The 24,347-nt window shown below is 35.7% G+C and overlaps 1 protein-coding gene across 1 annotated transcript in view; it reads right to left on the minus strand.

Annotated features, from left to right (window-relative positions):
- RYR2 (ryanodine receptor 2) overlaps positions 1–24,347 on the minus strand; it is a 682,530-nt gene that overhangs the window by 146,402 nt on the left and 511,781 nt on the right. The window contains exons 52-60 of the mRNA XM_070228795.1: positions 22,921–23,061; positions 21,050–21,213; positions 18,752–18,830; positions 16,843–16,932; positions 15,906–16,043; positions 8,667–8,744; positions 7,397–7,472; positions 3,054–3,177; positions 2,453–2,568 (exon numbers count right to left, since the gene is read on the minus strand). Coding sequence (XP_070084896.1) covers positions 2,453–2,568; positions 3,054–3,177; positions 7,397–7,472; positions 8,667–8,744; positions 15,906–16,043; positions 16,843–16,932; positions 18,752–18,830; positions 21,050–21,213; positions 22,921–23,061 — 1,006 coding nt within the window. The remainder of the gene's footprint in view (positions 1–2,452; positions 2,569–3,053; positions 3,178–7,396; positions 7,473–8,666; positions 8,745–15,905; positions 16,044–16,842; positions 16,933–18,751; positions 18,831–21,049; positions 21,214–22,920; positions 23,062–24,347) is intronic.

Consider the following 24,347-nt stretch of genomic DNA (forward strand, 5'->3'; position numbering starts at 1 on the left):
ATAGCCAAAAATTTCAGAATTGATATAAAGTTTTAGTAAAATTTGTAAGCAAGAGTTTCCATATTTTATAAGAATCAAACTCACTTTTGCTTGAAAAAGTTCTTTTGCAAATAGAAATGAAAACAATTTGAGATATATATTATCAACTCTTAGATATAATTTCAGAGTAATTTTTAGAGAATTTAGGGTAATATTTTGTAATATCAGAAGAATGCTCTTCCCATGAATAAGTAAAAGAAAATGATGGTTTTTTAACACTTTCAAATTTCATTTTTTGTATCACTTTTGCACTAAATCTCTCTCAAGCATATTATACAAAATGGCAGAATCCATATAAAGGGCTTTCTCATATAAATTAAGTCAAGACAGAATTTTGTACATAGCTAAATCTGCTAATATTTTGGGGAATTAAAATAGGAAATATCTTTCCTTTCATTATACATTTTGATAAAAACGCTTAAGTGCAAAATATGAAAAAGATTTGGAGAGAATATGATCTATGATATAATACAAAACTTAGAAAAAAGGCAAACGCATCTTCTTACTATCACCATTAGCCTATGTCTAAGAATGAACATATTAGAGACATATCGTGAAAGCAATACAGTGAAGGATAAAAGGAGAAGGCATTATAGAAGTTCTATTTGTAGTAACAATGAAAGATGAAAACCAAAATAAATGATGCGCGCAAGCTCAGCTCTACCTGCTGCTTTAACAGAGTTCTTGCACAAAATTTGCCACAGCCATCTGAAAAAGCTACTTGTAACACCAGCAGCTGTAAAAAACCTCATTTTGTTGGGCTGTGCATTAATCTAGCCTTACTTTCTCCCCGGCATTCTGTCTATAAGACCCTCTACCCTATAAATTTGCCCTGCGGCAAGATTCCCACCATGCCCCGTACACAAACACTGCCATAGGTGGTTTATTCAGAAACTTGAATATAATGTGAATAAAGCCTAAACACATTTGACCCTCCAAAATGCTTTTTCTGCTATCCATGCAAAGGCAAAAACAAGCAAAACACAATTTTCTTGTTCCCTTCTCCAAATGATTACTCTTTCCTTCCCTCTTCTCCTCTCACTTGCCGAAAAGAAGACTGGTCCCACAGTTGTGACTCATATCGGATACTTTCCAATGTGGATCAGAAATTCTAATACTTAACTTTGTGCATAAAAGCTTCAAAAATACTCCATGGCCTCATTTTTGTTCTTTGGTCAAATTTCACTAATTCAGACTAATTTGGATGCCTCATAAATCATATTTCTAAAAAATTTTGTTGTATGAGTTACAAAGAGATTACATATTATAAATTAGCTTGCATAATTGGCCTTTGAAAAACATGGTTAGGAAGAGAGCAAAAATAGAGCATTTGAACTGTAGATAAAGAGGCAGGTTGAAAGAGAGGGAGTTTCTTAAGAGAACCGACGCTCAGCTGGTTGGGACACAGGAAGCTAGGAACAAGAAAATATAAGAACTTGAATGTCTATGAATTTTAATCTGATACTGTACCCCAAACTGAGTATAAGTCCTAAAAAAACAGCAGCAAAAGGAGCCATTGGCTGATGAGGAGGGGTCTGTGGATGATGTATTGCTAAGGGATCTAGGACTGTGGGCCCTGAGGACGGGTGTTGAAAATAGAGAGAATGAGGATTAAAAAACAAAAACACAACGAGAAACAAAATCTGAAGAGTGGAAAAGAAAATAAAAGTGATAATCACCAGAAAAGCACACTGTTTTTCAAAAGGAACCAAACTCTACTTCCTTCTATCTTAATACCAACCAATGGCTGAAGGTGATCTGACATAAAGGTGACTATTAACAATTTCAGTTTTAATTCACCAGTGCTGAGGATGATCACAAAATAATAGAAGTGAGAGGACGCCGTCTTGATGATCTGTTCTGAATCTACAATTTAAAATAAGTTCTTTTTGTACTTAGGTGGCACTGGGCTAGATAGGGAGGAAGTCTTTGATTTTACTCGAAGAAGATAATAAAGTATTCTGCATTGCAGATACTCTAGTATAAACGTGTGTCCCTACAAAGGCTAAACTCAAGGCCTTTACATTGTCTAGAAATTCTGAGAATCCACTGAGTTTTAGCTTTTTTAATATCAGAGCAATTAATTTCATAAGGAAAGATTTAACTGTACCTTAAATTTTGATGTCCATCCAATGTATCTCTCAAAATGAAAAATCAATGCCAATAAACATTATAAGGAGAAAAGAATTATATGTTAGATGTTTTTTTACGATCTCAAAATTTACCCATCCCTGAGAACTGTGTTTGCCTATTGACTGTCACACTCTAGCTAGTACTAGGATGGATAGCAAGTGTTTATACCATCAGGTACAAACCATAAAGAGCCCAGTAGTCTATGCTGTTCTATACCTTGATGTTGTAAATGTTAAGAATAACAAAAACTGGGCTGTAGTATTAGGACGATGCTACCTACCAAACTCCAGGATATACTGATGGGCTTCATCCACATAACGAATGAGTTGCTGAAGGAAACTATAGGCAAATCGTTTCTCAATAGAAGGGGTGTCCAATTCCAGGTCCTTGAATCCTCTAGAACAGCAAAAATAAACTATGGAAACCAATATCTAGAAAGATTATTAGAAGGTAAAATTTTGTTAACAAAACTTTATATATATTATGTATATATAAATTTGGAAGGTTATCTAATATTCTTGTAGCTAAAGGCAAAATTGAGATTTAATTGATAAGGAATACTTTGCATCTGATATAAAACTATAGTAAATAACTCCATTACTATGCAACAAAATGTTGCCCTTAAAAGAAAAGATGTCAGTTTTGCTTAGAGATTTTGCCTAAATGACGGATGGGGATTTAATGTAAGTAGCAAAAGGAACTCAGTTATGTGCAAATAGCTAAGGGCATTAATACTTCTGATGTGTGTATTCTGAACATGCTAAATAGCAGCTCTCAGGTTGAAACAGATCGTTGAATTCATTTTCAGCATTAAGTCTGATAGGGATATTTAAAGATTCAATCTTGTAATAAGAATGTGTAATTGAAGTAGATATTTTTACCTGGATACAACATATCCATTGATCTGCAAGAACTTGAGGATGTCCTGTGCTTTTTCCCTATCCTTGGCTTTCTCTTTGGCTGTCAGTGTATCATAGGGTACCAGCAGGGGATGGTTTCCACCTCCTAAGAGAATGTCAAGACGAGAACACAGCACAGTAATTAGAAAATAATCTAAAATGAGATACAGTGGCATGTACAAGAGGACCACACTACAGAACTTCTGGTATCCTCTAATTATAGATAGAGTATTTAGGACTCATATAAGACTCTTCCTTATCTAGTGCCTTTAATGTTCCAGTTAATTTAGGAAAGCTGTTCAAAGAAAGACTGTGCATATGCCTTCTAAGAGGCAATTAACACATGAACATACAGGCATTTGTAATATGAAGTGTCGATAACACGTGCTAGTGATGACACAAGGAGGGAGAAGAAGCTGTGTTCTCCTCTGCAAATTCACAGGAACTCAGAATGTAGAGAGTGTAAATATGCACTAAAACGTGCACAGTTGGATCTAGTAAAATTATAAAGTATATTTCAAGAGCTATACTTCATTTTCTACTCCACAGAGAGAAGAAAAAAAATGCCTTAAATCTGGAATTTTTATTATGCCTCTTAGATCAGAAAGTACTTTATAGTTACATATTTCTAAATACACAAAACCCATGCTTAGATTGCTAACTTATAAGTTGATGTCTCCTAAATATCTAATAAGAGTAAATACATACTTGATATGATTAATAATTTTCACGAGTCTAGGTTTCTAGTATACCTATTCTGGTAAGAAATACTAAAAGCATTCCTTTAGATTTAAAAATTCTAGGAACTATTCAAATTAAAAAAATAATAATGAGAAAAACATTCATAAAATTATAAATTTTGTAAAAATTTTTGTAAAACATAAAAATTTCAAAAAATGCACTGGTAATTCCAGATGTAAAAGATTGGGCACAAAATATGCTATTAAAGCAGCAGGCAAAATGAACAGCATGGTCTGCCCCAAATCTAAAGTTTATAAAACACATATGGGAATGGGAATATAGTTTGTGAAACATAACTGTTAAGGGAATTCCAGAATAAAATAATTGAAAATAAACATTTTCTTTGAATTATGGTGACAACATAGAGCCTATTAAATCAGTGTCCAGTGTAGTTTAGCCAGGAGCTACTAAAACAAGCATAACTGTCGAATTTGCCCTACATAGAAACAAAGGAAAGGAGAAAATGCCGTGCGTGCTTTCCGTAAGCTGGCTTTACTGAGAGTGCCATCGACAGAAATGCAGTTACACACGGAATCTCATGACCATTAGGTGACACTCTACATTCATAAATGCAAAGGGAGAGTCAAGAGCTACCAAGCTAATAAATACTAAACCTATTAACGTGCCATCAGTTATTTTATAGTATGATGCTAATAGTACCAAGGATAACACAATTGTCAGAAGACAATTTTGTGAAAAGCAAGGACACTGAATACGTTACTAAGTGCACTGGGAATAAATTTGACTTCTTGCATAATCAAAGATGTAACTTAGGATATTTTATGAAAAAAATTGTAAATCAAACACCTAATTTAATCGTCCTGCGATCATTACATATTTTGAACTCCACTATTGCATTAGTCCTTTATTCCTAGATAGTTATACTAATTTGGCAACTTAATTTGAAATCCACAATGATTTTGGAGTCAGATACTAATAGGTTACTCATTTCTCTGGGGAAAGTGGGTAGAGAGAGAGAATAACGTTTATACTTTAAAAATCCTAAGAACATAAACTACTCTCTTACTCTAAAACTGTTCTGAACTAGATAAGGCAGGTATTTCAAAGTCAGCCAGCAGACTAGAAGTTATGTCCTTGCTGCGCCGCTTAACAGCAGTGTGGCTACCTTGTTCTTCCAACCTGCATCCTGCCCATTTATAATATGAACGTGTGGAAGGGAGGGAAAGAAAGTGTGGAAGGATGTGAGAAGCAAAAGAAAATGCAGTAATTCCTAGGACACTGCTTCAAACATTGAGCACTGGCTCATGAGCTCATTCACGCTGAAGTGTCAAAACTGCTTGACACCAGAGCTGTCCTTGGCTTGGTGATGGATCATCACAGCCTCAAATACTTGAAGTGGTAGTGGGGAAAGGAAACTAAAAAAGAATGCTAGTTCTTTATGTTTTTCACTAATTTGGGAGCACTAATAATATTTTTTGGACTTTCACTCTTTTATTTCTATTAATGATATACTCCTTACGCTGCCTGATTTCCCCCCAAACTCTCCTAGATTCTTAAAGCAGATTGAGAGGGCACTGAGGAACAGACAACCTGGGCGAGCAAAAGAGGAAATTTTCCTCAGATTTTTCTAAAGCAGATTAATCTTCCGCACACAGAAGCAGCAATGATAAAAGATGGGGTGGTAACTAAAGTGTGCAGCTTCCGCACTGGCTCTTTTTAGGTGTCTAGGTGTCTGATTGACTAAACAGCTATTTCAAGTTCTCTTCTTATTCCTGACTTCCTATGCTTCTCTCCAGCTTTTTCTCTCTCATTCGCTCTCTCTCTCTCTTACACACACACACGCACGCACATGCACACCCGACAGGCACCAAGACATAGGGTGGGTGAAAGGCACCTCCCGCATTCCCACCCAGATCTTCTCAGCAGTGGAAACAGAGTTGTCAGGACACAAGTTGGCTGTTGAAGTCTCCGGGAGAGAGAACAAATTTAAGAAAACACACATGTATTTTCCTTCCTAAAATTGTTCACAGTCTCTAGTCTATCTTCTCTCCAAAACTCATTCCTGCTTCATTAGTCTCAATAACATAAAAGCTAAGATCTAGTGCTGTATATTTCAATACCTTTCCTATTGGTTTGCTGTTTTGGTCCTTAATAACGACTTTCTCCTTTAAAAAGAGAAGCCTGTGTGGAATGAGAAGAACGATTGAAGAGTTGGTGGGCTAATTTTTCTATCTCGTCATTTAGACCACTGCATCTATGCTTGTCTTCCAACCACACAACATGAATTTGGACCAATACAAGCTGGATGCAGAGGTATGGATGTCTCATTTATGAGCAGCGTGCTTTAAAGAAAGCACGCTCTATAGAGATGTGTAATGGCTGGCCCAGAAATTAAAGAACAATGATGATTTTGTAGCATACTTATTTAGAAGAGCAGTAATAAGATAGCAACTTATTACTATTAATTTTAACCAAACCGTAGTGAGTGAAACATACTTTGAAAAAGAGGAACAGGTTTTTTTCATGTAATCTGCTTGTGTAACAAATAGTGATTTTATTTACTGGTCATATGGACAACGTCCCTTTAAGAATTTCACTAAGCAAAACTCGGGGTTCTGTGACTCAGCCAGCCAGCCATCCATTCCTAAGTCAGCCAAGCAACTAATCATTCCTTTAACGAAGATTTATGGAATGTTTCTAGAAAAACAGGCCTAGCTCTGAGCCAAATTTTGGAATAAGCAATTTTGGCATATGGACTCCTCTCCGCTCGTTTCTACGACCATTTCTAATTTGTGTTACTGTGTTTCTTAGTGTTTGGTACCTGGTGCCATCCTTCAATATCACAACTATTCTTATCACCATGAAATAGCCCCACCCTTCAAAATTATCTCTCTCTATATTCTTGCCTATAACAACAAACAAAAAGTAGTTTCTTGGTGCCCAAAACTGGATTAGAAAAGTAACAGAACTTGTGGCCCTAAACTTGAAACAATTATATTCTCATTGGGGGAAAGAAACTCACATAGGAAGTAATTAAAACGAGCATACACACACATTATAAACAATATGCGTATAGTGTAATGCTGAATAAATAACAGTGAAAGAGATCATCAGTGTGCGATGCATTCAAGTGTTAAGAAAATATTTATGCAAATAAGTTAAGAAAAGATTTGAGAAATGACTAAGAATATTAGGTCATTTTAGTATTTTAAAAAGACAGCAAAGAGCAAGCAAAAGCAAGTAAGAGACATTAACATAACTGGACTAAACAAAACAGAGAGCCTGGGAAGGGAAACAGAATGGGATGAGACAGACATATTTAAGTTGGGGATGGAAGTCAGTGAGGGAGGGCCAAGTAATTAACAGAACACCTCAGGTATTAGGATGAGGAGTATAGATATCTACATGATTAAATGGGCGAAAGAGAGCCACAGAAACTTTGAGACACGAAGACATATACACTCGTGGTGGGGAAATTACAGAATTTCCACTTAAAACATTACAGGCATATTTGAACCATTCCAATAAAATAAATATATAATGAGGTCTTGTGCTAAAAGATCACATATTCATGCAATCAACCGCCGATTTCTTTTTTCATGAGGAATTTTAGAAAATGTTACCTTTGGACTCCAGTTCCAGTTTCTTTTTCTTTGCCCATATATTATGGTAGTTTTCAGCCATCATTTCTGCCATAGCCTTAAATGAAAGAAATATTTAGTAACTGAGTTATAACATGAGTAGAAAAGGATGACTTTGCTTTCTAATATGTAATATCAAAACATACTTTCAATTAATAAATCATAGCGTGTTGGTGCTAAAATACATCTAAAAGATAAGCAAACGTAACTATCTCATTCGGAATCTGAATCCCAGAGAATTCCAATGATCTGCGAAATGATGCAGTAGGAAACAGCAGTGGTGATTTGATGGGAATGGCCACTGTTACTTATAATGTTTAAAGACATGTTTCATTAATGCAATAATGAAACTTCAAATTAGTTACGAACTTTAACCAAAAAAAAAAGATGTATTTACAAGTTCTTATTTTAATTTCCAAAGCTTTAAAAGGAGATCTAAACTTTATTGAACACTGAAAGAACATTAGATGGACAGCCTAGATCAACGTCTGCCCATACCAGGTGAGAGGCCTTGGACGGGAGGCCTTGGACGAGCCAAATCAACCTTTCTGTGGCCTTTTGGATTTTGGCATGATTGTCTCTAAGATTCTTCTCACTTTTGATTTTCAAGTTTACTATGTCATTTTAATACATTCATACAGGAGCAAGGACAAAGGCAAGCCAAACAATTTAACAATACATAGATTTTATCTTTATATACTTATTTCTGTTGGACTAGTACTAACAATGCCAATATCATTGTTTGATCATTATATCGACCTGTTAACTTATGTTCCATGGCAACAAATTTTATCTTTCACTCAAATCAGCCATTTCAAAGTACATTCCTTACTGACAAAGGAGAATAGAAAAAGCTGTGGATGGAGCAAGCAAACTGTCATCAGTTTCCCTGGAGAAACAACTTAAAATACATATTCTTTAATAAGTAATTAAGGTGATCCTTGAGCAGAGCATTACTAATTACAGATTTACTCTCTTCTCACACATAGCTATTTAATTATTATATTAGGATTTTTTTAATGGATATTATCTTTAAAGAAAATGTGTTATCTGGAGGAAACAGTCTAGAAAAAGTTATATCAAGTTTCATAGCATTAAAAAGTTGGGGTATAGTATCTATAAATTTCCACGGACCCTTTATATGATCACCAAATTCAAGAAATTCATGCTGCAAATACATGCAGGAAAGGGTTACAGTATGCTTTTTAAAAATGAAATTTGCAGAATATTTTTAAAAGTTAATAGTACTTACATGCAGATCTCTGGATAGTGTGACATTGCTCATGTCAATGGCTCGGGGGCTATAACCATGGGCAGCATCTACAGAAACCTAGATAATTTATGAGAAAAAATAGTGTCTCATTAAAAACCCCTAATGCAGAGAGACTTATGAGATACTTTAGAAATATAAGGCTAACAAACTTCCAAACGTAACGTTTCCTCAGGTAAAACCGGCAAGTATCTAAAGAAACTGATTTTGCAAATGTGTCTAGCAAGTAAAATTATATTGGAAGTCTGACAATTATTCATGATTGAATAATACATCCCAGTATCTTAGGAATTGCCAAGGGCTATCAGAATGCAACAAATTGTGCAATGAATCCAAGATTCTGAAATATTACCTTAGTCAAAGGATCATTGTATCCTTGAGCTTCTTACAAATTCTAATTGGCTGAAATGAAATTTACTCTTCCTCATGCAAACAGTAATCAAAAAGGGCAATGCTTACAAATGTCTTTTTTTTTTTTTGAGGAAGATTAGCCCTGAGCTAACTGCTGCCAATCATCCTCTTTTCGCTGAGGAACACTGGCCCTGCACTAACATCTGTGCCCACCTTCCTCTACTTTATACGTGGGATGCCTACCACAGCATGGCACACCAAGCAGTGCCATGTCTGCACCCGGGATCTGAACTGGTGAACCCCGGGTCACCGAGAAGCGGAACGTGGGTACTTAACCGCTGCGCCACCGTGCCGGCCCCTACAAATGTCTTTATGGGCCAAATGTTAAGATAAAATAAAACAAATTTTTTAATTTTGAAAGTCCATCACATTCGATGATTTACAAAGATATCCTCAATAACCAGAAGACTTTCTTAATTTTTAAATGATGGCATTTTTAAAATGAAACATATTTTCTCATCAACTGTAAGAAGGTTTCACTTACTGTCCTGAGCTCTTACCTCCTTCCACCCAATGATGTATTATGTGAACGTGTATCATAGAAATGAGCTCTGGTTCATGATTATAAATCTAAAATTACATCTAAACATATTTCATAATTGCATATATTCTCTTGTTAGGCATGAATAAACAAAAGACTAAAATACAACATACAATATAGCTTATATCCATGCTTGTAAAACAAAAGGGAGGCGATCATATGCTCTCATTAGTAACAGGTCATGGGCTACACTGAATTGACTGGTCAGTTTTTACTGAACCCTGGCTTCTGTACCTTCTCCACTGCCCAGTACCATTTAATAGTGGAATGGGTAATAAAATCACATTTTTTTTTCTCCTTTAACTATTCCTGAAAGGAAATTGAGACTTAAAGAGCTTAAGTGACTCACTCAAGGTCACAGAGCTAAAAATCTGAGCAGGCAGGATTCCAACTCAGGCTGTCTGACTATAGACTTACTTCTCTCTCACTGTCACTTCTTAGGTCCTCAACATATTACAATATATTTCTTTCCTCACTAATCTACTATAATTGTCTTCTCAAACGTTATCAGTTTCCAAGTTGCTAAATTCAGTCCTGTTTCCAGCCACCACTGGCCCTTCTAGATTTGATGCTGCTAACCACCAGTCACCATTCCGCTCATTTCATGAATGCCATGAAACCACTCTCCACCCCGGCTCTCTGCTCAAACACTCTGACCTCTTTTCCTCAGATTCTTTCTTTGGCTCCTCTTCCATAAATTACCTTTAAATATTTGTGGTTTTCTGGGTCCACTCTTCAGTAGTTTCTTTCTTTATTCTAAATGCTTTCTCTAGGTGTCCATATCTATTTTAAATATCTAACTTATTGACCATTTTTTAATAAACCACAAATCAATCTGTCTAGCCTAACGTTGCTCCTGTGCTCTAGGCTTACGTTTTCAACTATTCATTACCATCTCCCTTTGGGATTCCACATCTGTATTAATTTTCTATTGCTATAAGAGGTCACCACAAATTTAGTGGCTTAAAATATCACAAGGCTGTGAGAAGTCTGACACAGGTCTCAGTGGGCTAAAATCAAGGTCAGGAGGGCTGTGTTCCTTTCTAGAAGTTTTATGGAAGGGTCTTTTCCCTGTCTTTCCCAGCTTGTAAAGGTCACCCACATTTCTGGGCTCATGGCTCCTTTCTTCCGTCTTCAAAGCCGGCAACATTGCAGCCCTCTAACCATTCTTCTGTAGTCACGTCTCCCTTGTCTGCAGCCAGAAAAGTTATTCCACTTTGAAAGATCCCTGTGATTACATTGGGCACACCAATAATTCAGTGTAATCTCCCTCATCTCAAGGTCTTTACCCTTGATCACACTGGCAAACTTAATCACACTGGCAAAGCCCAAGTAAAGCAACATTCTCACAGATTTCAGTGATTGAGGAATCATTTTTGGGAGCCATAAATCTACCTAACATCACAACTAAAATCAAATTCATTATTCTCTTCTTGCCTTACCCCAGAACTGCTGTGTTTGCTACCTCATCCAACATAACCACCCCCCTGGTAGCCCAGTCCAGACGCAGGGCAATCATCTTTGATTACTCCTCTTCATGCACTATCACATACCGGTTAATCACAGAATTCTTTCCCTTCTACTTCAAAAATATCTATGGGATACATTCACTTCCTTCCAGTTCCATTCTTTTCTCTAATTCAGATATTTAATGTTTAAGTTTTGCTTTGTGGGATGTCTACCATACCCTTCTAAGGAATTTGTCCTTCCCCCTTCAAACTCCCCACTCTCTGATGCATTCTCTATTGTGTTGTCAGAATTATATTTCTAAGATATTTCTTTTACTATTTCCTGAGTGATAAGCCTTTCCACTGTATAGTAAAAATCTGCAGGCATAGGCTGAGCCTATTCATCTTAGTATTCCCAGGGTGTGGCACAAGCCATCTTTCATCAACTTTAGGATTATGAAATCATTCATCTCACAGATACTGAAATATGGCAAACATGCATCTTAAAACTGATAAAAAAAAAGTATTTGACTTTCCGTTTTTGTTGAGTAAATGAAAAAAATACAGCTGATATCAATAACTTTATTTGTTTCTAAAATAAAATTCCCAATATTTAATATCCTCTTAGACCATGTTCCTTATAAAACTGTAATTTACATCCTTTTAGCTTTAGATTAAATTATTGAGGCTGATTTAAAGAAGTATAAGTAGATATTTATTTATTCACAGTGTCTTTTTACATTTTTCATGACTTATTTTTCTCCTTTACACACACAGAAGTCAGAAGACTTGCCAGGTCTTCTATAATCTCAAGTTACCTGGAATATATACCATCTCTGAACTAGGAGCTTTAATGTTAACTTAATTAATTCTAGTCATATTAGCAATAATAATAACAATAACAACCACCATGTGAATAGTTATGAGCAAGGCACAAAGATTATCTCATTTAATCTTTAGAACAACTCTGAAAAGTAGATATTACATTTTACCAATTTAAAATGAGAAAAAAAGAAGTTGAAGAGAATTAAATAACTTTAAAAGTCCTTATATCATGTAAATAGTAAACAGCAGAATCAAGTTTTCAAAGTAATTTTGTCTGACTCCAAAGCACTTATCAAATTTCTTAAAATGGCCCCTAGTGTCCTCATGACTTGGCTCCTGAGTCCCCCCCCCGCCCCCCCCAACCCCCGGTCTCCTTGTTACTCACTCAGCTGCAACCTCACTGGCTTCCTGGATCCTCACATATATCAAGCCACACTCCCCACTTATCACATGTGTGCTGCTTGGAACATTCTTCCCCCAATCTGTATAATTTCTTCACCTCTTTCAAGTCCCTATTTAATTTATCTTCTCTGAAGGTCAAATCCACTCTGACAACCCTATATAAAACTGCAACTCGTCCCCGACGACTATCCAACCCCCTCCCCTCTGCATTCCCAATCTGTCTTTGCATATTGATTTTCTTTTTTCTATAATATTTATCATATTTTGACACAGTGTACAATTTACTTCTATCTATTGTTTACTCTCCCCATTAGAATCTACACCCCATGAGAGCAGAGATGTTTGTCTATTTTGTTCACTGATCTATATCCATTGGAACAGTTTAGAATAGTGCATGGAACATGGTAGCTGCTCAATATATATCTGTTGAAGGAATGAATGAATCATTCTTCTCTCTTAGCCTGAGTTTTAGTTCTAGATGGGCAACACGTTCCAAAGTTTATTCCCATCTCCCTCTCCCTCCCAGGTTACAAGCTTGTTTAGTTATTTCTTTTTCTTTGAGATACTCTGAAACTTTGTCTCAAAAAAAATTTTGATCTCTTTAAAAACTTTAAACCATACTCCAAATACAGAAGTAACTTGATTAGTAATTCTCTTATGCTTAATAATTGCATCATTCAGCACAGATATTGAGGTTACAATCTTATTTTAAATTTTTTAAAATAGTTTATACTCTACAGTTGTAATATTGAAAACCAGATACAGGTTAAGAAATTGGAATTCAGGGGTAAATAAGTGATTTTGGATAACCTATGGAGCATGCCTAAGATTGTCAGAAATGTCTCCTTTTGTGCTGACTTTGAATGACCGAGACCAATAAGTCAAAATCTACCCATTTAGCTCCTCTCTAATTGGCCAGTGTCTCCCCGCTTCTAATTCTATCAGCATTTATATACTCTAACCTATACCCTATCAAGTTGTTATTGGCTTTTGTCCATGCCCTTATGTTGCCTTAATAAGCAAATTACAAGCCTCTAACTGAGTAGTAAATTTCCTTCAATCATGATTCATGTCTTCCTGTGGTGTTCATGGTAAACAAAAGACATTAATAACTTTATCGATCCACATAAAAATAATGATAATTATTAGGTCTAACATTTATTGAAATATAGCCACTCTTTTAAGTGATTTATAAGCATTATAACATTTAATCCTCACAATAATCTTTTAAAGTAGATGCCCTTATCTGCTTCATTTTAAAGATGAGAACACTGTAGCACAGAGAAGCTAACCAGTGTCCTTGAGCAAACATAGCCAGCTACTCAGTGATGAGGCCAAGATTTCAACCCAGGCAGGTTGTGCCAGATCCTGCTGAGTTAAACACAGACCACTTCTGCCTTTCAGAGGGAGTACTGAGCCCCAGTGGTAGGAAGCTGAGAATACCAGGCTCCAGAATCATGTCAACAAGTGATCTCAATTCATCCATTTATATTTCTTACTATAAACTGATGCCATAAAAGTGTTCCTTAATTTATTCAAAAGAGTTTATCTATTACATAATTGAAAATACCTTTACAATCCCATGGGAAATCAGTAATGGAGAGAAGTAATGGAGAAAAGGAAAGAAGCTTGGTAAGATGATAGTTGAAAAAGAGGCTAATACTGTCAGGTTGGTAATTAAGAAATGACCATCTATTACAACATTTCAAATAATGTTGGTTTATGCTTAAAGGACATTTGAGTGAAAATCATGACAAGGATTATAAATACATTTGTGGCATTGGTTGGATTTTGCTCTCCATTTCTGATACGGACAGAAATATTCTTTCTTTACTACTAATAGGTCAAAGTACTACAAATGCAAACATGCTATTTTACTTAGCATTAATGAAATGCTCTCTGGAATTAAGAATATTTAAATAATAATAGTAATAATAATAGATATCATTTACTGAGGCAAATAGATTAAGGAACATGCCTGGTGGCACATTTCTAGAAAGTGGGGGTCCCAGGATTGTGGTCTACCCCCAGAGCCTTCCTTCTTAATCTACACACAACAGCTTTGGCACACTGAAATCACATAGGAGATTTAACAATATATACCATACATCACACATGTCCCTCTGAAAGTCAGTGAGACTTAAGAGATGGTTATATAAATATCAGTTGATAGAATCTATTGAGGGCTTAAGGTGCACTGAAAACTATACTAGGAGCTAGGGCGGGAGAAAGGAAAAGAGGAAATAAATACGACATTTACAATTTTAAATTAGAGCTCATAATTTTTGCTATTGAGGCCAGAGGGGGAATATACCATATTTTTTCCAGAAAAGCTTAAAGTCACCTGCATTCTTTAGTAATTTCCTTTTTTCCTATCAAACTTACAGGGAAAATAAAGAGACCATTCCATTCTCTGCACTCTGTAGCACCTGTACACACCACCAGTCTAATCCTTACTCTACTATACTGCAGTAGGTTTAACTTGACAATCTAAAGCCAAAGTGTGAGTCTTAAGATGAGAACTGGATCTTCTTATCTTTGCATTTCTTTTGCCTAGTACACAGTTTGTGCTCAGTATTTGTTGAAACAGATTAAAACAAAATGTAATCTAGGTAGAAACGTGTGCATACATGATAAAAAGGTAAAATACGCCTTTACAGCCTCCACCCACATAATACTTATTTAAGAGAATTTAATGTAAAATATGCACAAATCAGAACTTAATCTATTTAAAAGTATATTTCAAATATGAAGTATGTGAAGTATATACTTCGAGTACCCTCATTTTCTTTCTTCAAAAGCGTAATCTGTATAAATGGCAATAATAAACACAATATTTTGTATAAACCAAACATAGTGGCCTGAGCAGTCCGGAAAAGGAAAATGACAGGTTTAGCTCCCAGGAGAAATGAAAGGGCCAGAGGCAAGCAGCTCAGTGACCTTGTGACTAGATTTTAATAGTTGATATTTGGTCCCCACCTTGAACCACAGGTTCTCCAGGTCAAGGCTGTGCCTTAGTCTGCCATCTTGAGGACTGGAGCCCCACAGCTAGCGCCTTGCTAAGTTGACCAGCCTTCCTTGACACGGCCCACTAGCAACACACTCTCTGAATTCTTGCTCTGCCTGTCTGGTTGCATATCTCCCCTGTGCAAATGGACAGGTGCTCAAGTTCACTTACGTGGAACATCCACGGAGGTTCTAGATCTGGAGCACTACTGTCTGACCACCCCACTGCTCCCTAAGAACCAACCTCCAGTTCTTACTGGAAAGGAGACAAAAGCTCTAAAGATCACGTAATTGTAGGCAATGAACACTTTCTACAGCCTTCACTAGCAAAACTTCAACACACTACCATTGGGTACTCCTTTACATACCAGCCAGGAAAAGTATGACCTGATATATAAACTCCAGCACTTTAACCAAGACTTAGCCTCTTAAAACGAAAGAAAAAGGAACATGGTTTTTCCCCTTCTAAACTTTACATTAGTCTTCAGAATTTTCAAATTATTTGTTGTGGAAAACCCAATAATTAAATAAAGGATTAAAATTATTTTAAAATAACATAAACAGTGGATTCATCACTGCGATTCTTACCTGGCTTGTCTGAGAAATACGACGAGTCCGGTTATAAAGGGCCATGCTGTCTCCCTCCCGTGTTCTCTCAATTCTCCAACCCCAAGCCAGCATAGTTTTCAAAGATTCTTTGATTGGCCAGCGATAAATTTCTTTTTCCTAGAGACAAAAAGAAAGAGGAAGAAAACAAACAAATGGGATATTACGAACCTAAATGAAAATAAAAATATTTAACGCGTTGTTCTGAAATAGACTGTCTCCATTTAAAAAAAATTTGATTGGCATGGTTACTTTAAAAATTAAAAAAATTAAAATTCTGAAAAGCAGAGTGTGAACTGAGATCTAGTTTCACTAATGCTGCTAAAAGAGATTCTAGCTTATTATGGCATGGAGGTTCATTGCCTTTAGCTTCTCAGCTCCTGAGACTTTAGATAGAACCTAGAAAGGAGAAACACAATTAGGAAAAAGTGCCAGATTACATGATACATGCGTGAAGGCTTTTCTACCATCTGAATAAATAGAGAAGTAACTCTTCCTCCATCAACACCAAGCTAGAAAATCTTTCTCATTTCATTTGTCAAGATATTGACTTCCTCCCAAAGAAGTAAAACATATGAAAACTTGTAAATAATAAGCATATTGAAATATTATTTCATCATCCCTCATCAAGAAACTCTTAAGAATGGTAAGAATATTTTCTAAAGTCCTTAGAAATATAGGAGATGAATAAAAATCAAAAAGGAATAGAACAATATTAAGTGGAGAAGAGAACAATCAATTAAATCCTGACAGGAAATGGGAATAGAGAGAAAAAGATAAAAGGTAAAAAAAAAAAATGAGACCTTTGAATAAAGGTAAAAATAGTATATATAAAATACACATTTTAATAAGAAATTACATAACAAAGAAAAAATTTTGAAAAGATATTAGAACTTATATAACCTAAAAAATCCCTCACCTTTTCAGATAATAGTTTATATGGCTTCATTAACGGTTGAACTTTAGATGAGTCTGAATATATTTCTCCATAAATCCATCCATTTGCCAACTAAAATAAACAAACATCAAACTGTTTTACGTGGTTTTTTTTTAAGATTTTATTATTTTTTCCTTTTTCTCCCCAAAGCCCCCCAGTACATAGTTGTATATTCTTCGGTGTACATCCTTCTAGTTGTGGCATATGGGACGCTGCCTCAGTGTGGTTTGATGAGCAGTGCCATGTCCGCGCCCAGGACTAGAACAAACGAAACACTGGGCCGCCTGCAGCAGAGCACACGAACTTAACCACTCGGCCAAGGGGCCAGCCCCTTATGTGTGTTTTTAACTTTAGAGAGTATACATGTGCATGTGTCTAAGTGTGTATTTGGTAAAATAAATCTAAAATGAACCAAAATAATGATTAAGGTTTGAATTTTATCCAGCATAAGTCAATATAAAGATTTCTATCCTAATCAATACTATTTTGAGTAACCACCTGGGACAAATCTGTTCATCCAGAGATTAAAAACACCCAGTGGTCCTTGAACAGACCCAGGTCTGTGCTTGTGTCAATCAGCTCTCCCCCCGGAAGGAGGCTGCAGGTCACAGGGCCCCTGTGATATTTATTCTAGTACCTCTTGGGACCCTCACCTGTTACACGTGTATTTGAAACACTCCTTTTAAACAGGAAAACTAGAGTATGCCATTTTATTTGGAAGCTTCCCTAAATAATGCTGCTTGTTTTGCCCACTCCTATATCCAATTATCTTTCAACACATTTGTTCCAATTATTTTGCCTGTATAATTTCATACATATCACCGTTTCCCATATCACATCTGCCTAGGGAATCTGGGTAACTAGACAGGAACAGATCAGTACTGCTGTCTTCTCCATCACCATGCCCACCAGCTCAGTACTTAACAGTCTTCACATAAAACCAACACTTAACTCTTACTGATTCACCTAGTAAGTCAATTAAATTACTGAAGAAAGAGCCACACGTTTATCAAAACAAAAAGATGGTTTCTCAGAGGGAGCAGGGACTGGGTTGGTCAGGACACGGATTGAAGCCTCATGTGAAGTCTAGCAGAATGATACTGAGTTGGTGCATAACAGAAGCGTCTGTTGGAACCTTTGCTGTTGGATTTTTGCTTCACCAAATCACTCTCTGCTTATTTTGGATCCCTGCATCATCTCAAGTCAGTGTCTCCGACAAACTTATTTTAACCACCCCTTTCTCAAGTTTAAATGAGACAGCATAAATGTGACTACTCAGGCATAACGTTTCCTCTAGAAAATCTCATAATATGTAGGACTCCTGTCACAGGTTGCCACTGGTTTACTCATCTCATTCGGGTTGGGTTTTTTTGTCAATACAAATAAAACATGTCATCTGTCCAGGTAATCTACGTTTATTGAACTGCAGACCCACTTAGCAACAAGAAACACAACAGACGATTAGAAAGTGTGACTGATCACTAAATGCTCATTAATAATTTTAAAGATTTTATCTAATCTATACATAAAGCTAAAGTTTCCTTAAAGGATTTCTGAACCCTGAGTCACCATTTCTTCCTCAAGCCCCTGATGATTATTACTTTTTACTCCCACAAACAAGGTGTGTTTAGAAACTATACTTATGGCTTAATTAATTGATTCTTTGAATTCTTAAACTGTATTTTTTACCAACACAAATACTCTTATTCATATGTGTATCAGTGGCAGAACCAGCTAAATATTATATTAGCAAATCGTAATTAAGTGCTCTTTGTGAATCTAGAGAAAGCTCTCCCTTTAAAGTAATCAGTCGTCATAGTCAGGAATCTCTGAGTGACTAGTCATTAGGTACATTCAGTACTGAATTAGAATGTGACACCCTGACTTTTACCTTGTCCATTGACCATTTGTCATGGGAGTGTTCTGCATATTTGTTAATGAAGTATTCCAACTTCTCAGGAATTGTAATACTATGAGAAAAATAAAGAAAAAAAAGCTTCATTTTCACAGGATTTACAGGGAATCATATTAATCATTTACTCACAACTTATGACTGCTTAAATCTCATTTGATGCACAACTGTTACAAAATCATTTTAACAAGGTATTGCTTTCCCATATCGTAGAACAATATAAGAAAAGTCAAGCAGATAATGTTCTTTCTGCTCATCTTACACTGATTCATACTTTACTGTATCTTAATATAAGTTATAGATAAAAATTACACATAGTATAAACAAAAATAATTAAAATACATTCAAAGATGAGGTCAAAAGATTATACCAGAAAAAAGTTTAAAAACCTGACTCAAGATCTGGTTAGAGTGAGCAAGCTTAAAGACATGTTTCTCTCCCATGTTTGTTCTTTGAAGTTAGTCTCCCTTTGACTTAACTCTTCTGCAACAAGTATAAATTGGTAAAAGACTGCTGAAATCTGACGTGTTAAATTTTAAAAATGAACGAAAATTTTAAATTAATTTCATACAGCTAGTGCTGTGTTAATGATTTGAAATATTAATGGTCCATATATAATATTCTAAATGTTACTAATACGGACTATAGGGAAAAGTTATTAACAAACTCATGCTTTATGATTTTGATAACATTTAGTTTTGATTCCTTTCATGTTTAAATAAATATTTAATCTCTTGAGCAGATGTTGAGTGCATGCAGTTGATGACCAACTCTGATGGTAAATGTAAGACTTGGGAATATCAAATTTATCTATGAATGGAAAATTTATATATATATAATTCCATTCATTAATGAATATAACTTAACACAATTAACTTTGAGAATAGAATTCTATTTAAACCGAGTATAATGAGATACATCACTGTTGTTTTCCAGCAATGTTATCAGTCAGTAATTGAACCATATGAAATACACATACTTAAGTACCAAAATATAAAAATCACAAAGACAGAAATTTTTGATATCACTATGCAAACCTAATCTGTTAAGAAGTCCCCAAAGGGGCAAGCTTAGGTAAATGGATATACATGCCCAACATTGTTAATTAATTAGATTTAATTAATCAACACCAAAACCATGACCTTGTTCTGATGTTATTTTAAAATTCTGGATTATATTGTACGTTAGCAAGCCACAAACTTACCCACGTAGGAATGTGAACATGTGATATTTTGGTTTACTTACTTTGGAAGAGATACAAAGGATCAATCACATAAGCCAAATACTGGGGGTAGAGTCTTTTCTCACAGGACTGTCATCAAATACCAAACATGCAAATTTAAGGCATTATCAAACTAATGGCATACCACTGGGGTTGTAATTGTGATGTGGTTACGGAAGCTAAATCAGCTGGGGGACCGCCCAGAAGCCTGAAAGTTACTCCCAAGCAAACTGAGATGCCACGGATAGGAGCCATCAGTGACTACCTTGCTAACATTGATCTTGCCCAGTCACCATGAAACTGACAATATAATGTGGCATAAACAGGCAGCTTTCCCAGCCAATGGGAAACCATGGTGCTACTTAAAGACAGCAACAACAACAACAATGTTGAGCCTCCAGACACCTGAACTACCCAAGATCTTATTTGTAGAACAATTTATGCAACTAAGTACATGTAAGAAGTTTTATGTTAAGTAATGTTTTGTCTGTAGTTAAGGTTGTCACAGTGTATTCTAACTGCATGCTAAAGTTTCCACAAATATTCTCATTTGATATTCCCTTTAATCTCATGCTGTGCTTTATGATGCTGAACATCAGCTGGTAACCCTCCGCCTTGCTGAGATGTAGTGATGGTGAAATGATTCCCCTCAGCTCACAGAAACAGTTTGCACTGCATGCTGGGATCATCCTGAGTCAAAGATGCTACACAGAGGTTGGCTGCAATTATTAATAAACATTGAGGGTAAGTTTTCTACTAAAAATGTAACTGATATACTTTCTTGATTCTCACTATTATAGAATTACCATGTGGTTACCTAGAGAGAATCCTGATTGTGTTAAGAGTATCCTAGAAAGTACATCTTATCTACTTCTGATATTTGTATAATCATTATTATCACTACTATCATTTTGTCAAGTAAAGGGACCCCTATTAAAAGGATACCAATTCAAAGGGGGCATGGATTAGAGAAAGTTCACTTTAGTACCTTATTCAATTTCAGACTTCACACATCATTTACAATAAAAATCTGCTGCAATAGAAAGAGTCCATACTTTGAGGTATCAACAGGTTGTGGGTTAAAGTTCCCTTCAGAATCCATTGATGACTGTTTTTCCATCATACTGACATAATTTGACTCCATGTAGTCTGGAGGCAAAGCTCCCGCAACTGCACTCAGGCATGGCAGTGCCAGTTTGAAAAGTTCTTGTTCGTATTTCTGGGAAGAAATGGAGGACCAAGAAAAAAAACGGATATCATTTTACTATTTGGCAAAAGCTGTCAACATAATCACAGTGGCTGATATGACACTGTAGGAGAAACTCTCAATTACCCTGGGCTAACTTAACTCCCTAGCATGTTCTTGCTCTAAAAAATGGAATACACAGCCTTAAATACCATCAGACACAAGAGAAGCTGAAGCTAGATTTGCTGTAGTTGCAGCATAAGAAGGGTAAAATCTTTTCTTCTCTAAAAGTTTATTCTCCAATATTTGAAATGAAGCAAACTTGAATCTTCCAAATGTATAATGTCTTTACACTATAAACATAATTTTAATCAATGATTATATTCCTTACAGTTAGTTATAGATTATTGTTGCACCACATTATAAAGACTATACATGAAAAATACATAAAGAAACATTCCAGGGGGCTGGCCCCACGGCCGAGTGGTTAAGTTCACGTGCTCTGCTTCAGCGGCACAGGGTTTGCCAGTTCATATCCTGGGTGCAGACCTACACACCACTCATCAAGCCATGCTGTGGCAGCATCCCACATAAAAGAACTTGAATGACTTACAACTAGGATATACAACTACGTACTCAGGCTTCAGGGAGAGGAAAAAAAAAAAGAGGAAGACTGGCAACAGATGTTAGCTCAGGGCCAATCTTCCCGACCAAGAAGCATGAAAAAAGAAACATTCCAGAGAGTAAAACATTTTAACCTTATGTAGTTATACATATAGATTATACAAAATCAAAATTTCTGGGAAAGAGTATTTGTATATTAATTACATAATTAGTTAAATTTATATTCATAGATTTTTTTAAAAAAATCAAAAAAAATAATTATTTGGAAGTTATCTCACTTTAAATATTCAATTTTAAATTAATGTCGTAAATTCTTCTAAAAATACATTCTAGATATTATTTTAAAAGGACTCTCAGTTTACCAAAGGCAATTCAGCAAGAAAAAGCATCCAGCCAGAGCGATCAAATGTACTCACAAACCAATTTTCCCCTATTATGGAGCACACTTCTGGTTATATGACTCCAGTCATCTAATAATGTCTAGCTGGGAATTCAAACTGGTTTTGATTAGTAATTTAAGCATAAGCATACAAAGTATGTTGTTCTGACTTTCCATGAAATACTACCGTCCAGTCTTCTGAAAGGATATGAACCATTCATTATAAACATGGCAACTATAAGGGAATGTCACGTATATAAAGCAACTCTGAGTGGAGGTACTTAAATCCCATAGCAGCAAAGTGGGAAAAGTCAGTGAGGGCCACTGGAATATTATAATTTTACCAGCTTCAATATTTTTATTTTTTGATAAGATTTCTTCAGGCTTTAGAAGATTGGGGGGGAGGTGACTGGGGAGGGTTTAACTTCAAATAAGTCAAAATGCACAGAAAGTGATCAAACCATGGGCATAATTTCCTGAAATGCTCAGCCATTTTTAACCCAGAATGTGTTATTATCACAAGGAACATGCTACCTTAACGATTATGAAAAGTCGACATAAATTGCACTCTCAACATTTGTTGTAAGTTGAGAAAAGAGAAAAAATAAAACACTTAAGGCTTGATAAGTAAAGATAGTATTCTACTAAGAATACCTAAGAACCTATGGCTTTTTATTATTTTATCACACAGACAAAATATTTCACCACACAAATAAACCCACAAAATAGTAAATTACCTTTTGAGACAGGGCGTCAAAAATGCCCCAGAACAACTTTCTTGATAAATGAAGTTCTTCTTCCGACGCAGCTCCGAAGTTCCCCCACCCTCCAGGCAGGCAGTAATATTTCCAGCATCTTTCATAATGATTTGTCAGCAGCTACATGGGAAAACAATGATAAAAACAATGAGCTAAAGACAAATTTTATATTTTCTCCATTTCCTCCCATATGGAATTCTAGTGCCATATAACTGAAAGGAAACTGCTCAGTCCACATCAATTCTTTCAGAGAATATTATTACCTTCAATACTATGTCTCTTTCAAATTTATCACATGTTGATCAAAGTATGAGGACCAAGCACCCAATTTTACAAATCACTCTATCTTGAACAGCATTCTTTATGAGATTCTTTGCTTATCATTTACTCACAATTTTATGCATTATTATCCCCTGGAATCCGTGCATATAACAAAGGAATTGATTTCAGGTGACCCAGAGGCACAAGTAAGTACCTAAAATGTGCATTCTAAGGGAACTATACTGCTGAATATTTTTGCTTCCTGTCTGCCTATCCGTAATGATCACACCTTATGTTTTGCTTCAGAACTTCCATCTCTAAGTAAATTTCAAAACTGCCCTACTTCAATAATTTCTTTATCTATATTTCTTTGGTGGCTATGGATGCAATTTATTATCTTACTGAATGTCTATGTTGGTTCTTAGGTTTCACCTATGTATATTTTGTTTGCTCAGGACTAAATCAGAAGTTCAAAGACAAGAGCAGAATTTTTCATTTATTTGGCAGCTCTTACGATAATTCATTCTTGATCTATAAAGTAACAAGTATTCACTATTTGCCAAATTAATAAAATGAACTTTGCGAGTCAACAGTAAAATTTTGGACTCTCTCTTCTACATCTAAGGAGGGAAATAAATTGATAGGGATTATTGTTATTAAAACTAACTACATCTCTCACTGTAGAAATATTTCTAGCTTAGTCTCCCTTTCAGTTACAAAACATACACACACACACAATTTAGGAATCTTAAATGATGAAATATTGAGATCTAATTTGCTTGGATTAACATGGAAATATCTATAATGCAAAAGAGTGTTATCACATAAAGTGATACTGTGGGGCCAGCCCGGTGGTGCAGCAGTTAAGTTCACACGTTTCGCTTCTCCACAGCCCGGGGTTTGCTGGTTCGGATCCCAGGTGCGGACATGGCACCACTTGGCACGCCACGCTGTGGTAGGTGTCCCACATAGAAAGTAGAGGAAGATGGGCATGGATGTTAAGGCCAGTCTTCCTCAGCAAAAAGAGGAGGATTGGGAGCAGTTAGCTCAGGGCTAATCTTCCCCAAATAAATAAATAAATAAATAAATAAATAAAAAATAAATAAACTGATACTCTTTTTCGGATATCTTTCAGCTTACTTGTA

The sequence above is a fragment of the Equus caballus genome, chromosome 1 (genome assembly GCF_041296265.1).
Source record: "Equus caballus isolate H_3958 breed thoroughbred chromosome 1, TB-T2T, whole genome shotgun sequence".
Taxonomy (NCBI): Eukaryota; Metazoa; Chordata; class Mammalia; order Perissodactyla; family Equidae; genus Equus; species Equus caballus.